This window comes from Pan paniscus, chromosome 10 (assembly GCF_029289425.2).
Source record: "Pan paniscus chromosome 10, NHGRI_mPanPan1-v2.0_pri, whole genome shotgun sequence".
Lineage (NCBI taxonomy): Eukaryota > Metazoa > Chordata > Mammalia > Primates > Hominidae > Pan > Pan paniscus.
This window is the reverse complement of record NC_073259.2, coordinates 107,205,135-107,223,074: the sequence shown is the minus strand read 5'-3', so window position 1 is coordinate 107,223,074 and position 17,940 is coordinate 107,205,135. Positions and strand designations below refer to the sequence as shown.

Sequence of the window (17,940 nt, the reverse complement as noted above, 5' to 3'; positions counted from 1 at the left end):
CCATATACAAAACTTACCTCAAGATGGATTCAAGATTTAAAGTAAGACCTCAAACTATAAGAATCCTAGAAGAGGCTGGGCGTGGTGGCTCATGCCTGTAATCCCAGCACTTTGGGAGGCCGAGGCGGGCAGATCATGAGGTCAGGAGATCGAGACCATCCTGGCTAACATGGTGAAACCCCATCTCTACTAAAAATACAAAAAAAAAAAAAAAAATAGCCTGGTGTGCTGGTGGGTGCCTGTAGTTCCAGCTACTTGGGAGGCTGAAGCAGGAGAATGGCATGAACCCAGGAGGCGGAGATTGCAGTGAGCTGAGATAGCACCACTGCACTCCAGCGTGGGTGACAGAGCAAGACTCCATCTCAAAAAAAAAAAAAAAAAAAAAAGAATCCTAGAAGAAAACCTAGAAAACACCATTCTGGATGTCAGCCTTAGGGAAGAATTTATGACTAAATCCTCAAAAGCAATTGCAACAAAAACAAAAATTGATAAGTGGGACCTAATTTAATTAAAGAGCTTCTGCACAGCAAAAGAAATTATCAACAGAGTAAAAAGATAACCTACAGAATGGGAGAAAATATTTACAAACTATGCTTCCAACAAACATCTAATATCCAGAATCTATAAGGAACTTAAACAATTGAACAAATAAAAATAAATAACCACATTAAAAATGGGCAAAAGACATGAACAGACACTTCTCAAAAGAAGACATACAAGTGGCCAACAAACATACGAAACAATGCTCAACGTCACTGATCATCGGAGAAGTGCAAATCAAAACCACAATGAGATACCATTTCTCACCAGTCAGAATGGCTATTACTAAGAGGCATAATAATAGCTGCTGGTGAGGCTACAGAAGAAAGGGACGCTTATACACTGTTGGTGGGAATGTCACTTAGTTCAGACTCTGTGGAAAGCAGTTTGGAGATTTCTCAAAGAACTTAAAACAAACTACCATTTGACCCAGCAGTCCCATTACTGGGTCTATATCCAAAAGAAAATAAATCATTTTACCAAAAAGGTATCTGTGCTCATATGTTCATCGCAGCACTATTCACAATAACAAAGACACGGCATCAACCTGAGTACTCATCAATGGTGAACTGGGTAAAGAAAACATGGTACATATATACCATTGAATACTATGCATCCATAAAAAAAGAAAAAAAATTATATCCTTTGCAGCAACATAGATGCATCTGGAGACCATTATTCTAAGGAAATTAATGCAGGAACAGAAAACCAAGTACTGTATGTTCTCACTTATAAGTGGGAGCTAAATATTGGGTATTCATGGGCATGAAGAAGACATCAATAGAAAGTGGGGACTACTGGAGTAGGGAAGGATGGAGGGGGACAATGTATGAAAAACTAACTATTGGGTACTGTGCTGAGTACCTGGTGACGGGATTATTCATGCCCCAAACCTTAACATCACACAATATACGCAGGTGGCAAACCTGAACATATACTCCCTAAATCCAAAACAAAAATTGAAAACAAACAAATAAGTCAACCTCTTGGGGGAAAGCTTTAGAGCTTTTTGTTCTTATAAACTGACTCTCCCTTTAAGCAAAATCTTTGAGCCACTCTTCCAGGCATGGGGCAAGAATGATAGCCTCTGGTCTTCCTAGTTTACCTTTCTGGGCATGGAACCTCTACCCTATATGTAAGCAGTCGAGGGCAGTGAAGATCCCAGTATTTTTGGCCTGACCCAGCTGGGATGAACTTTCTATTCTATGAATGGGGTCTGGGTGGAAGAAGGGAGCCCCTGACCTCTCAGCCACACTCACCAGGAATTGAACCTCTACAGCTTAGATTTAGAGGAAATTGGAAATGCTGGCCTGCTCCTTTTGATGAGATCCCATGCCGCTTGGTTGGGATTTGAGGAGAAGGGGAGCCCTTTCTCTTGGACACATCCATCCAAAGTGGAGCATCTATGGAGATGAGTTGCAGGGAAGGAGGGGCCAGAGGGAGCTATGGCTCAAGTGCTACAGAATCTCAGAATCTCTGTTTTTACCAAGTTTTAGTGTCTGTCTTTGGAATAAACATTTTTACATTATATGCTCTTAGGACACTTTGCAAAGACTTTGATGGTTGGTTTTTGTTGACATTGTTTTTGGTTTCTGATTGTGTAGGGTTTTTTGATTGTTTGTTTATAATTTTCAAGTTAAGTTTTTTGACTGGGGCTTGGACCTGTGGAGCTCCTCACACTGCCATTATGGGAGTAAAACCCCTAGAATTATTATTTTTTAAAAGACTATGACAAAGAAAATTCCTGTTTTCACCACATACTCTGAGCTTCAGTTTCCTTATGGTAAATCGGGATTATAATTCACACCACGCTGCCTAGGACATGGTAGCCCAGAATAATGGTCAGTTTCTTCTTTCCCTCCTCTTGTCTCACTTTTGGAACTTAAAGACATTCTAGTTGAATAAAAGTTCCTGCCTAATTAGTGTGTTGTTATGCTTTAAGAATTTTAAGACTCCATAAAAGTATTTTAGGTAAAGAGAGTAATATATTTAAGCACTGTTACAGAGTGATCTTCAGACCTGAACCAAGATTCTTTTAGAGATTTGACTCATGAGAAAATACTTCAACAAAACCGCAAACAAACAACATGACTCAGGGTCTTCTTTTTTTTCCTTCTTCCCTCTCTTTTATACCTTCCTCACCCCATCCTCTCCCAGCTCACTTCCTCCATATATTATAACATTTTGTCAACATGTAAAAATTATTGAATAAAAATTGAAGGATTGAATACCTAAAAGAATAAAATGCAGGCAGTCTATATAAATTTTGTAAAGCAGTTCATAACCAGTATTTTCTCTGAGTTGTGTTCTTATATAGCAGTCTGAACCTTGAAATAATCCCCACCACAAATATACTGTCTTTTGTAATATATAATTTTATTTATTTTTATTGCCCTAAGAGGTACAAGTGCAGATTTGTTACATGGATATATCCAAAGTGGTGAGGTCTGGGCTTTTAGTGTACCCACCACCCAAATAGTGTACACTGTACCCATTATGTAATCTCCCATCCCTCACTCTTCTCCCACCCTCCCCCTTTCTGAGTCTCCAGTGTCTATTAGTCCACTCTCTATGTTTTGTGCACACACACATTTTTTCTTCCCTCTCCCTCTTTCCTTCTCTCTGTACTAAGAAATGAGAATCTCAAGAAAGGCATTTCCAATATCATTTATTCATTTAGTTACTCAGGCATTTATTTAACAAAGTTTATTTAATAAGCAGGATGTGTATTGTGCTCTGCCAGGTACTTGGCCCCTGGTTTGCATTTTAACAGATGAAACAGGTTTGAAGAGCTGGCCAATCAGCATGTGCCTTGCCAAGCCAAAGTGTCATTGTCGTGTTTGCTCAATTTCCATGTAGTATATTCAACTATTTATACTTCAAAATGACCAGGTGAAGCACTGTGGCTGTGATCCTAGGAGAAGCTATAATTGAGACTTTCCTTTTCTTCCACCTTGTAACAGCTTTAGAGCTGGCCAGGGACAAATAGTATCTTGTTTTTAGCTTCTCCTATAGGTAATGTTGAGCAACTAGAATCTATTAAAATTGATTAATAAACTACTACAAACTCTTTGATCTTATTAAAAGATCCAGGACCAATCAGCAACAAAATATAATCAAGTACGATGCAGTCCACCCAGGGCTGCTTATTCAAAAAGTGGATGAGGATGATGAGCTAAAAGACAGACATGAAAAAATCTGTTTAAAAAACAAGTTATCTTATTTTAAATAAATAATTTAGAGACTTGGGATAGAGTTAAAACTTTTTTTAAATTTGAAAATAGAATTTTTTGTACTTTGGATCATGAAATTACATTATTTTGTTTAGCAGGTATGTACTGAATCTTTACTATGTGAAATATTAGCAAAGCATATTGCCTGCTTTCAAAAAATAAGTCAGACACAAACAACTAAAATTGAATGCAGAAAATATCTGTTACAATAGAGGGTCTAAAAATGCCATTTAAGACAGAGAAGAAAGAGATTTATTCGTGGTAGAGAAGATTAGAAGAGGTTTCATAATGGAAATAGCAACTGATTCAAAGCCAACAAATGGACAGAAATGTGGGGACATAATAAAACCAACCAAAGCCCATTATGGGCTGCCTTTAGAGACCAGCAAGTAATCCTGCCTGTCTGGGGCAGTGGAAAAGTGGAAATAAAGTTAGATGAACTGCAGTCAATCATGAAGACCCCAAAATGTCATCAGAGGAGGTGGGAGTTGATTTTGAAGACAACAGAAAACCACAGAAGGGTTTTGAGACAGGGAGTAGTAATCAAAACTGTGTCTTAAAGGGATTATTCTGACACCATGCATAAAATTGATTTTTTAAATATTAGAGGTAGAAAGATCAATATAGAAGTCGTTGTTTCACTAGGCTAGGTGGGCCTGAACTATGAGAACAAAATCAATGTAGGTGGCAGTTCTGTAAACTTAAAACAGGAAATAGAATCAAGGGAATGGATCACACTGGGAAGAGGGATGATAGAATTTGGGGACTGATTTCAGTAGTGAAAGAGGAGTAGAAGATGTTTTGAGGTTTAATGTCTGTGTGCCAGGAAAGTTGACAATGCCCTTAAAAAGAGAAAGGAAACAAAGAAAGATGAGGTTTGAGGAAAAAAGAAAAGCAATGTTTCATTTATTCAATAAATTTGTATTAGGCACTTACTATGTGCCAGGCGGCTGCTCTGGGGGGATGAGAGACTTATCTTTAAATTTTAAAGCTCTTTATGTGGAAGAGGCACTGTTCTCAATCTGTGCTTCTCCGAAGGCAGAGCTGGAGCAGTGAGTAGAAGCAAGGTAGGAAGTGAAATATCTTTCTAATAAATTGAGGCTTCGTGAGAAGTAGTAAGAGCTCTGTTACAGGCAGTATTCAAGTAGAAGTTGGAAGATATTCCTCTAGGAACATTTTAGCCAGGGATGCCTACGTTAGGAAGAAGGTTAGACTAACCTTTCTGCAAGTTCTCTCCCAATCTTAAGAGTCTATTTCTTCTGATGATCTAGTCCTGTGGGTTCTATTCTTAATCCCTGGTTTCTCCCAATTATTAAATAAATTACTCAGTCTATCTGCCATTCAGTAAAACTCACACATTTACATCTGTTATTCTTGAATTATTTTGGGTTAGGGCTCATCTTCTTTATTAAAAAAAAAAAAAATCTATCCTGTTAATGTTACCTTTATAGCTAATTTAGAATGGTAACCCTGGTAGATTGGGTTATAAATATCAGAGGGGAAAAAGGATTTCTTGTGCCTAATAATACTTTTGTTTGGAAGAAACCATGCAAACAAGAAATAAATTATCTTGACTTCAAGATTGCGATGCAGTTTCTGTATTTTGCAGTATTTCAAAAAAGAAAAAAATATATATCTCGGAGAGGCTTATTTTGCTATAGCATGGTAAAGAAACAGAATAATTATTCTCCAAACACTGCAAAGCTTCAGATCAGAAACGTTTATCTGTGCTCCATTTAAAAAGGAAGAAGAAAAGACAGGAAAGAAAGGAAAAGGAGAAAGGGAACCTGTCGTGAGCTCTGTTATAAGCTATAGTTCAAGCTTCGCATTTCCTGGTGTCTTTTGAAACGTAAAATTCCACAACAAATAGCTCTGTAACGTATAACCAGTATGAAGATTCAATTCAGATTTAAGCACTTTGGTTTGCTTTTGAATCTTGCTATTTTCTGCATTTGTTTTGACTGCTCTCATCATTCAAGATTGACGCTTGGATGGGTGTGTAGGAGGAAGCAGCAGCAGCAGGCTTACAGCTTGCAGACAAAAAAAATCTGCCTTATCTGATGGCTATTATTGAAAATGCGAGGTGTAGCCTGGGCTGGGTAATGAAGGGGAGCGAGCGAGGGGGAGCAAGGAGCATGGAGCTGCATACTGATGAGTGTAGGAGTACTTGATAAAAAAGAATTCTGGCTGCCGGCCGTGCATTGCTCATTGTGGAGTACTCCAACAATCACATAGAACGCAGACCAGCCCAAGCTGACAGCTTGATATGCCTTCTTCTGCTGCCTGGTTTTGGGGGCTGTATGACGTACTGGTCGGTAGTAAAGATTAATATGTAAGAAATGTGGAGCTAGGATCAAGTCATACTCCACAGCCTGCCTGGCAAACTATGTTTTACTTCTGACTTTGCTCTCTCGCTGAGAACATTAATCTGTCAAGCTGGCGGGCTCCTTTGATAGCAACTTTCCCAGGGGCATGATGTGGCAATGCCACCTCTCAGCCCAGGACTACCGCTATTACCCCGTGGACGGCTACTCCCTGCTTAAACGCTTCCCTCTTCATCCTCTTACAGGACCCAGATGCCCTGTCCAAACAGTGGGACAATGGTTGGAAAGCATTGGGCTACCTCAGTACGAGAACCACCTGATGGCTAATGGATTTGACAATGTGCAGTTTATGGTAAGAAGCTCTCTGTGTCCACGGAGCTGCCTTTTGTCTGTCTTTGCTTCTTATGTGTCTTACATGGCTCAGAGGCAGCCTGATTTGCACCAAAACTGGTCAGATTTATATATGTAACTGCATTGGAAAATTGGATGCCCTTAGGACTGAACTTGCTGTGTACATATAGACTCTTGCTAAAAAATGAGATCTGTATGGATCCATATACATATGTGTTATATGAATGAACTGGTGAGAGTGCTATTTATAGGCAGTGAAAGAAGATTAATATTGATATTCTCCCTGTCATTCTTTGTATGATTTTTTAAATAAATTTGTAATCTTAGAATACTCGGATTATATCACTCTTCAGCTAATTCTTGACTCTTATATTATTTCACTTGAGCATCAGCATTTAGTGGTTAATGAGACAATTTGTTGTGTTTATGGTGTGAAGATCATTTCTTTTCCTGATAATTGTTCAATAAGCAGTTTAAATCATGTGGACAACCTTCAGTTCATTAGCAAACTGCTTCAGATGGTCAATTATGGAGAGCGTTTACTTCCACTTGCTGATTGAAGAGCGATGAAGTATTGTTTATTACTTTAGGTGGAAAATAAACACTTTGGTCATTTAGCTGTCAATATTTAGAAAGAAAGGTTGGTGGAGTAAGTATAGTCATGTACTTCTGAATTCTGGTCTACATGCAGTCTAAACCTGGCATGTGCTAACTTTCCACCGTTTTGCATATAGGTGAGGAAGGAGGATGGGGAACTGTGGAAACCGACAATTTAGCTTTCTAATCATTCCCATACCTCCCCCAGTGCTCATCAGTTCCCCTTGTTAAGCTACGTCACAGCTCTATTACCTTTCCTTGCTTTAAAGTACCCATCACACATATCACTGATCCCTAAGTTTAGAGAGACCTACATAGCACAGGCATGTAACACACAAATGACTTGTGGAAATAAGTAATAGCCCTGCCTAAATACAGTAATAGGGCTGACACCTGCAGCTTACTAGTACCAGAAATGATAACACAATAGTGACAGCTGATTAGATTTTTTAATTTCTATCTTAGATTATTTTTCTCTGAGATTGACTTGAATATTATAGATTTGAAGATTATTAACATTATTCAACTTCTGCTCCTTCTCCAAAAGTATGTATGCCCAAGAGTTTTTAAAAATTAAAAAGACATAAATATAGTAAGATATATGAGCTCTAAGTAATTGCATGCACAGAATGCTTTATGAGTGATTTGTTGGTTTTTTTATACTGATATATGCAGCTACTGTTATTTTTCTTGTGTTTATCAAGTACTGTCACTGGTTATATAGACAAGATATTTGGGTATTGAAATGGAAAAAAGTGAAAGTTCTTCAATTGCTATGAAAGTCTTAGAACACTGGGCAGATTTAGGACAGACTTAGGACACTAAACAGATGGCATTAAGAATTAGAAGAACTATCAAACAGAATTTAAGTCTTTTTATTATTATTTATGTTTACTGTACATTTCAATATCTTAATTATTTCTCCCTATGTCTACTTGAAATAAGGGTTTCTCATTCCCAACCCTGAAACCCTTGTCCAAATTTATTCTGGTCCCATGAGAAGTTAGGTCTTTCGATTTCCTGGATCATTTGGCCAAGCTGAAAGACTTTAATTCAGCTTATTTTTCCTCTGAATGTTAAACACTTATGGGCAAATATAATACCTTTTTGAAAGCCTCGAACTGAAAGGTTAATCAAACAGGTTTCAAATAAGCATTCAAAGAGAGATCGTAAAAATTATTCTGAATGAATCATGTATAAGCACTTCAAAATTTATATGGAAGGCAAAATCCTGGATATACGTGATGTAACCAAGGTCTAATCATAGATTATATTCTTCACTTGTTTAATTCAAAGTATTTGGTATAATTTTCTAGAAAATAAGAAAATATTATTAATTTAGATGGGCCAATCAAATACTTTCTTCATGAGACAGAATTATCTTTTAAAAAAACTTTGAATTGCCATTTAGAGGAGTTAATTAATTATGAAAATGAAGCAAATCATGAAGTGGTATAATCAATTAGTGCTTTACATGCTGTTATACACCATTTATTTGCTACTAGTATCATAAGCGATTAATTTCTACCTTTATAAAAATTATTTATTGATCTACATAATCTAATTTATGTAATTGCAAACTTAGTTAAATACATGAATATGATTGGCTTGCTCTAAGAAACATATTTCTTTAATGTGGTGAAAAATCTGTTAGACTTGCTTAGTCTCCACTCAGTATCATATTCTAGCTTTTGTTTTTCTTGAAGCACATTCTGACCTGCATTTATTCCTCCTGTTGCCTAAGCAACAAGCACCACACTCCTATTAACTATGCTGTAGTGCAGGTCTTATTAGCGTTTTTGAACAAGACAGTAGAAATCAAAAGGGTATAATTAATGTTGGTTGAAACATCATAGTGCATCCATGCATAGATGTACTTTATTTAGGAAATATTTTCAGGAGTTAATTTTTTATTCAATCAAGAATCCATTAATGAATGTGAATTTAAAGTGTCCATATAAGTAACTTAAAGTATTTATTGAAAGCTTTAAAAATTATTTGCTAAATCTGTTCTACATACATACTCTCACACATAAATGCAATACGTGGATGATTTATCTCCATAGCTATGATTATCTTTAATAAGGACTATTTTCACCATTGTCTAGATATGGTTAGAAAAGAAAGACCCCAGTTGTTTTTTGTTTTTTGGTATTTTTTTTTTTTGAGAGGGAGTCTCACTTTGTTACCCAGGCTGGAATGCAGTGGTGTGATCTCAGCCCCCTGCAGCCTCCATCTTTCCAGTTCAAGCAATTCTCCTGCTTCAGCCTCCCGAGTAGCTGGGATTACAGGTGTGCACCACCACACCTGGCTAATTTTTGTAATTTTAGTAGAGACAGGGTTTCACCATGTCGACCAGGCTGGTCTAGAACTCCTGATCTTAAATGATCCGCCTGCCTTGGCCTCCCAAAGTGCTGGGATTACAGGCATGAGCCACCACACCTGGCCCCCAACTGTTTTTAAATATTTGTCAATTATTGCTCCTCCTTCAGGCTGATATTTATCCTTGATTTTACTGATGTGTGATTTTTTCCCTGTATCTTGAAGACAAAATTTCAAACAACTTTTCCTTTGTGTATTTCATTTTGGTTTTCAGTTTGGTTTGTAGAATAGTTGTGCACACAGTTTAGATCCTTCTGTGCCCTTAAAAATGTAAAATAAATAGAAATTTATACAATCGATGAATAGTTTCAGAAGTACATCAGGTCACCTAAGACTTCAGGAGAGTCACTTCTATGTTAAAACCAGAAGCCCCTTCACAACAGAATCTTTTGTCTGAAAATCTGCCCAGATCCCACCTTACCTGTTTATCCCCTCAGAGGTCAAATATCATCACCTCCCTCCTGCTTGGCAAAGCCTATCTGATACTCACTAACCTCTGGGAATGCTGCCATGCCTTCTGACATTTCACTCACTTCCCCTGAGTTTGCAACATAGAGAATGTGTCTAAGTTTCGACATTTTTTTTTTTCACCAAGGAGTTTAGGTATGAAGCGATTACTATACAAAATGTGCATGCTTATTTATTTCCTTGTTATATTTGTCTCTACCATCATATTTATTTTTCAAAGTCTAATGACTGCTTCCTAAATTTTAAGTCCCAAAGAATCTATTCTTATCTTAATAACTTTGCTCATCTGTATTCTCTACCCGCTCCTCCTGGACAGACATTTCCTTTCCTTCCCTGCTGTCTTTTATCCTCAAAGGTATAACTCAATTCCTGCCTAGTTTAGGTAGCTTTCTTTAATGGCTGCAGTACAGAACAGGCTCTTTTCTCCTGAACTCACGCAGTGGTTACATTTGACATGAAAAAAATACATTTGGCATGCCATGATTCTCTCTCTAGAATTAGGAGTTAAGTTTTCACTTGTATGTATCTTGTCTCCCCAATTAGACTGAGAGCTTCTCAAGTCCAAGTTCTGTGTATTCAGTTTCCTTGCTTTCCTCACAAGTCCCAGCATAATGCTGTGTGCGTAGAAATCAGCCTGTAAAAACTGAAAGCACAACAGATTGTTGTAGGTGGACCTCCAGTCTCATTTTTAAACTGGAAGCCTTATTTTGCCAATGGGAACATGGACCATTAGTACCCTTCACTCATTCATGCAGCAAGCACTCCTTAGATATCATTTCTGTGCCAGAGACAGTGTTAAGTACTAGGGATGTAACAGTGAATAAGACATGACCCTTACCCTCAAGGGGAGTACAGTATTTCCCTCAGACCTATATTATTTGCATGCACATCACACATATACACGTTTCTTCATGCACACATGGGTGCACACACACTACACCACAGGGATCTTGCCCCTCATTCTTCACATAATCACCATCGCTCAACATATGTATTTACTAGCAATTGGTTTGTCAGCAGCAAATTACAGTAGATAATAGAAGAGGTAAAATCTATCATAGCTTGAAATAAAGGAAGATGAAGATACTGATGATATCAAAACACTGGCAATGTTATGGTAGATTCATAGTCTGAAGACTGTATTAAGAAGTTTATATTACTTGGAGGAGGACTGACCAATAACCTCACCATGATAACTAGCTCACAGTTATATTTATAAACTAATCAAAATGGGAGAAGAATGAAATTATTACCAACTCATTTTTTAAAGCACCTCCTGCATTTCTAACAATTGCCATCTAGATTGACTTGGAATGCTTTGACCCTTATTGAAATGTTCAAAATGCAGCCTTTACAGAATAAGAAATAACAATAATACTGATAGCCCTACATGAATTGGCATTTTCATACATTTGGGTGGATAGCATTCATAAAGGGCTTGCTGAAGGTTAAAGTGAGTAGTGCCTATTAGACACTGACGTGGAACCACAGAGCTCTTGGAGTCATCCATTTCAACAAAACATTTGAGCATGATAGAGCTCATACGTATTTCATTAAAACTTTTTTCCCATTGCTATGGTGCATTTTACACATTAATGGACTTACATCTCTTTTCCACTTTTACATAACTTTTCTATAATGAAAACATCGTTTGCAGTTGGCCTGAAAAAATGACCTTTTAAGTATCTTAGTAGCATATTGTGATCCAAATAAGAAGTTAAACTTGTGAAGTAGAAAAATTAATTGTCCTTAAAAGGTGAGATTAGTCACCCCCCTCCCCCCGTGATAATTTCTTGTTCCAATATTGGTTAGGAAAATTTTGTGAACTTACTGAGATTTAAAGATACAAGAGAAAAATACCTGCCAAATTTCCTATACCTTCTTATTTCTCAAACAGTCTAGGCTCAGAGTTGAGTGGGTGGCCTTATGTTGAAAGTACAGCTATAGTTTTCTAAAATAATTTAAGCCAGTAGTTACAAACCCACTTTTGAAAGAAAAAAAAATAACCTTTTCAACTGCCAGCATTTAAATATCTGTTGGTATCTAAAAGTCAAAGCCAAGCAGGAATTATTGTTTATCTGGACAACAGCTTAATTACAGATATAATAGGCACAGCCTTACAGTGGTGTGAGACAGAACCAAAGTAAGACTTCTCATTTCCACTATCTTGTTTCTCTATGATTCAGTTTACTCATCTGTAAAATCAATCTAATGAGGAGTCTAGAAGAAATGTTCTTTCCAATTGTTATTTAATATTTTGAGCTCTTTAAAGAGGCAAGTACAATATTGGTGCTGGCAGAGCTACTAATTGTTCTTGTATATCCCATTAGCCTTGCACGAATACTGATTGCTTGTGCAGCAGAAAGTCAGAAATGAGGGCATGTGCAGGGATGACCATCTTAGAAGAATGGCTTTCAGAAAAAAAAAAAAAAAATTGCCATGATTCAAATCTTGTGTTAAAAAGGAGCCTTTTCCTCCTTCTGGAAGTTGCTCTGATTAAATTTTTAAGCATTAAAATATGCTGCCCCATTTTCTAATAATGCAGTATATAATACAACTCCCATTACTAACTAATGCTCACATGAATAGGCCTTTAATTTAGTCATGCAGCATATCTGCATAATTTGATCTTCAGTATTACTTCAAATGACCAGATATTTGAGATGAGAAATTTACCTCATGAATCAGAAAAGTTACCAAAGCTGCTGAATTACAGCCTAATTTTAAGAAATCCAGCCACAGTCATATTTCTACTCTTCTTTAAAAAGACAAATCTCTCAAACAAGTGTTCAGTGGCAGTGACCTCCATTTTCTCACTTCCAACCACTTCCTTAACCCTATAATCCAGCTTGTTTCTCAACTTTTCTGCTGAAATTGCTCTCTTTTAAGTCAGCTCTGATCTGCTTCTTACCAGTTCCCTGCCCCCTGCTTGTTTTTCCACTTTTCTTCTCTTAGCTCTCTTTACAATATCTGATTTTCACTATCCACTCCTCCTTGTTATTTACTCCCCGTTTGTGTTCCATGACAGTATACTCCCCTTTGCAATCACCCCTGTTCTTCTACTTCTCCTCATGCCTCCAAATAAGGGTGGTGCTCTACACCTTTTCATCCCTTAGGGAGATCCCTGGTTCTCATAGATCCATATCTGTTCTCTATGTTTCACCTCTTTCTACCTGGTTCCCAGTGCTGTCCAGCTACTCAATAGATATTTCCAAATGCAAAGAGCGTTTAGCACAGACCTGGCATAGAATAAATGCCCAGTAAATGTTAACTATCCTACAGCCAGAGTGATCTTTCTAGAGCACACATTTGCTTTAGCACTACTCTGCTTAAAATCCTTCAAAGGTTCTCAGTTACCTATGGGAGAGATTATAGAGCATTTCTAAAATCCTTAATATGGTTTTCATATTTAGGATCCTTAATGACCTGGCCCAAACTGATTTTCCTGCCTTATCTTTCACCGCTTCCTCTTTTTGCAATAGAGAACTGCATGTTTTTCTTTCATTGCCTGGCTTTGCACATGCTACTGTCTCTGCCAAGAATGATCTTCCTTTCCCTCTTAACTCCTTTTTATCCTTTAGCTCTAAGCGTACTTGTCACTTTTTTTAGCTCTCAGTTCTTTTCTCAACCTCCAAGTATGGGTTAGGAACTCTCCTTCTATAGTACCCTTTTGAAAAACTTATCTTACAGGGGTACATTACCTCTTTACTTGTCCATCTATCCCCACCACTTCTGCCATATATAAACACTAGAACAGGGGCCAGCAAACTTTTTCTGTAAAGGGCCAGATGGTAAATATTTTAGGCTTTGCAAGCCACATGGTCTCTATTGCAACTACACAACACAGCTATTGTAGCATGGAAGCAGCCATAGCCAGTACATAGATGAATGGGCGTGGGCATGTTCCAATAAAACTTTATTTACAAAAACAGGCGGATCTGGTCAATGGGCCATAGCTCGCTGACCCTACTTTCAGTTTCGAGCTCCTCATGAGTTAGATGTTTGCTTTTATCCCCTGTATCTCCAGGCACAGCCCATAGTTTACACATGTAGACATAGGAAATGTTTAATGAGAGGAGGAAGAAAGCAGATACCGAGGAAGGACAGGAAGAAAAGAAAGAAAGCAGGAGAAAGGGAGTGAGGAGATCAGGCAGGTGGCTACATGAAGGGTTTCTGAAGGCCTGTTTAGTTTAAAGAGAAGCCAGCCAATAGCTGAGGCTGTTCAGAGCACGATCCAGCCTTCAGGAGTCTGACGAGAGCTAGGGAGGGTGTTTTTGCTTTAACCAAGCCGACTAGAGTATATTTTCAGCAAGGAATTGCACAGGCACAGGAACTAGAAAAACACAGCTGCAAAGGAAGCCTGTTGTTCCCTCTGTTTGGAATTCCTTTTTCTTCCTTCTTCACCTAATTGCGTATCATTGTTCATGAATCAGCTTAAGCATCACTTCCCCCAGGAAGTATTCCCCAACACTATCCTGCCGTCTGGCTGGCGTAACTGTCCCTTCTCTGTGCACCCACGGTGCTCTGTTCTTAGCCCTAAGCTAGTCCTTATTCTATTGCATCACAGTTCTTTTATCTATTCAGATGTCTGCTTCCCCATCCCCCTAACAGAAAGTAAATTCCTTAGAGGCAGAGATTGGGTCTTGTTCATCTTTCTAGTCCTAAAGCCTACCACAGGACTTGGCATATAGTAGCTTCTTAATAAATATTGATCAAATGGAATTTTTAAGTTCTATATATTTCCATATAAATTATCCCATATAATTCTCACCATATACTGTAAGCATTAGTATACCCATAATTCTGTATAGTTTCATATAATTCTATATAGTTCCATATATTCTATAAAATTCCATATAAATTATCCCATGCTAAGTATTAGTATACCCATAATTCTATATAGTTCCATATAAATTATCCCATATAATTCTCACCAATACCGTCAATATTAGTATACTCACAATTAGAAATAAAGAGGATGAAACTCAACAAGGTTAAAAAAATTGCCAGCAGAGCCTAGATTTCAAAACCAAACCTCTGTAACCTAAAAGTCCCTGCTTAATTCAGTAAAAGGACAGAATTTCACCACTTCTCCCTTCACTTATTCAGTGATTGTTTCTTGAGCCACTGCTATACTGCAAGCACTAAACAAGATACTAGCCCTGCCCTCAAAGCACTCTGTTTGTCATACTTCTGGTCCTTTGAGGGACTTTATCTTACCTCTTAGCTTCTCACTTGCTTGCTCTGCTTGTCAAGAGGATGTCTGCTTTAACCAGACCAGAATGCTCACTGCCAAATAAATATACGCATTCACTTTTGTTTACAGTTTCCCTCCTACCTAACATAGCCTATGTCCTCGCGATTGCTAATCACGGAAGACCTACCTCAAGGTTCTAGGTGCTCCCCTTGCTCCAGGGAGCCTTCCGCTACTGACCTGGAACTTGCTCACCTCTCCAGCCTTATCTTTCACTGCTCTTAAGCTCTGGCCATGTTGGATTACTTACAGTTCTACAACAGTGCCACACCTGCTCAGATATCTGTGCCTTTGCATACACTGCCTCATATAAACAGTTTTCTGCCCAGAACTCTTGCTTCTTGCACTCATTCTTGCACTCTTACTTCAAAGGCCTGGCTTAGAAGTCCCTGCTGAGGAGCCTTAAACAAGCCTTTGGTAATACTCAACTGTCCTTCACTGTCCTCCCATGACACCCTGTACATACTTCTCTTGGAGCAGGTTTATTACATGGGACTGAAGTATCTGCTTCTTTTCCAAACTTCTTCCCCTGAAACAAATAACAGTGTCCTGTTCAGTGTTAGTTTCCCAGTTACTAGCACATAGTAGGTCTTCATATCAGTTTGCTATGGCTGCCACAACAAAGAACCACAAACTAGGTGGCTGAAACAAGAGAAATTTATTGTCTCACAGTTCTGGAGGCCAGAAGTCTGAGACCAAAGTGCCAGCAGGGTTGGTTCCTCTGAGGGCTATAAGGGAAGGAGCCATTCTGGACCTATCTCCTTGGTCACCTTCTCCTTGTGTTTCAAATCTCTTCCTCTGTGCATGTCGAATATGCACCAGTCATATTTGATTAGGGCCCACCCTAATGACCTCATTTTAACTTGATTATGTCTGTAAAGACCCTATCTCCAAATAAGGCCACATCCTACTATATCTACTAGGATGTGTATCTATATCCACATATCTACTAGGGGTTAGAACTCCAACATATAAATTTGGGGTGACACAATTCAACTCATAACAGTTCTCAATAAATGTGTGTATATGTGTAGCCTTTGTTTATTATCCCCCACATTGCCAAGCACGGTCCATAATGATCATTCAATAAATAGTTATTTAATTGAATTAAACTCAGTCTACGTGAGGTTTACATAAGATTCCAGATGCCTGAAGGATCTCTTTCATCAATGATGAATTCAATCTTTCTAATAACTTAGAGTTTTTCATAGATGGGTAATCATATACAGATAACACTGCTATTTAATATGAGAACTGGCAACACCAGAACCAGGAACTTGTCACCTTTCTAGCCCTACACTCTTTCCATTTTATTTTGCAGCCTCTTCCAGTACCTAAATAAATCACACTTACAAGAAATATTTATTTGGGTTCCATCCTTACACTTGATAACTACCTGATAGAAGCACTCCAAGGAAATTGATGATTAGGCAAGTAATGTTTTATAGAAAGAAAAAAATATAGCCAATTTAATAATATAACTATTGTTTAACAAGAACTTGTTATATGATTATCACATACATTATCTTTACCCCCTCACAAATGTTACACAGTATGTAGTATTATTCCAGTTTTACAAGGGCAAAACTTAGTTATAGAAAGACTAAATATATGGTCCAAAGCACTGAAGATTTAAACCGAGGTCAATCACTGAGGTCAATCTGAGTCCATAGGGAAAAGTTTTCAATAAGAGATACTGGGGCAACATATCTGAGTGAGCTGAGAAAGATCTGAGCCCTGGACAAACAAAAGTAGCGTAAGCATTCCTTGATCTTGGGTGGATGATGATTCAGAGGAGTATCAACAAGAGAGGTGAGAGAGAAGAAAAAAATGGCCTTATACAGATATTAAGCAGTCTAGACTAAGGAAACTTTCCCACCATACACCGGGTTGTAAAAATACAGATGAATTTCCAGGTCAAGTTTGTTCTCAGACCATGAGACCTTCTGAGTGGCAGTCATTTCATTCATGCAGGAGACACCACATCAAACAGTAGCAGTGATCATGGAAGACATGATCTATCTTTCAGTTTAGTTTTTTCTGTGGTGTAATGAGCTGTCATAATAAAAGGCTATAGATTTTTATCCACAAGAAAACTCAGGCTACAAAGACACAGAAACAGCACCTTACAGGTCATTGCATGCGTCTCCCTGACTTCATTTCAGACAACCTAGGCTAGTCTGTGTGAATCAAGCGCATCGCAGGCATTGAGAACTATCCATTCATTTGAGAGTGTATGATCTAAAATAGTAACTGAAGAACAAGAGCCCTTGCAACTCTACTTACAAATTACAGAGGTGAGAAAAATAAAATGGATAATTAATATAGGCCTCTGAATATCAGGTCACTGATTTCTGCCCCTTGAGTCCATAGAATTAGATTTCACATTGTTATACTTTTACCTTCTCTTAGAGGGAGCAAAGATAATTAGAATTCATATTGAAAGAATTATGGAACATCTTGAGTTTATAAGCTAATGTCTGGTTTCATGCCTGGCAAAGAGAATTAGGCTTGTCCTTCCAAAGTTTTAAGGGAGATCTTGAAATCTGAGGACTAGAAACAAATGTATCTCAAGTTTATTTGACCGAAGTTATATTATATATTCTTTTTTCGGAAAGGTGTAATCCTGTAGAGATAGAGCTGAACATTTGGCATTCATCAGGCCTGTATAACAATATGGCCCATCCAGTTATCTGTTAGCCTAAGACAAGTAAACAGGAATATTCAGGCTGGCAAACATCCAGAAATCCCTCACTGTTTCAAAAGGAAGCAAGCAAAAGATCATCCACAA

At 37.9% G+C, this 17,940-nt stretch overlaps 1 protein-coding gene across 19 annotated transcripts in view; it reads left to right on the top strand.

The window, feature by feature from the left end:
- The window catches only part of ANKS1B (ankyrin repeat and sterile alpha motif domain containing 1B), a 1,251,294-nt gene that overhangs the window by 820,344 nt on the left and 413,010 nt on the right, over positions 1-17,940 (top strand). For 9 of the 19 annotated variants that reach the window (XM_034934289.3, XM_034934279.3, XM_034934288.2 and 6 more), the window contains one exon: positions 6,343-6,449. In XM_034934289.3, the coding sequence (XP_034790180.1) occupies positions 6,343-6,449 (107 nt within the window). Of the gene's footprint in view, positions 1-5,944; positions 6,450-17,940 lie in introns of those variants that run through there. The other 10 variants (XM_034934302.3, XM_034934298.3, XM_055096018.2 and 7 more) reach the window with 5 other exon arrangements.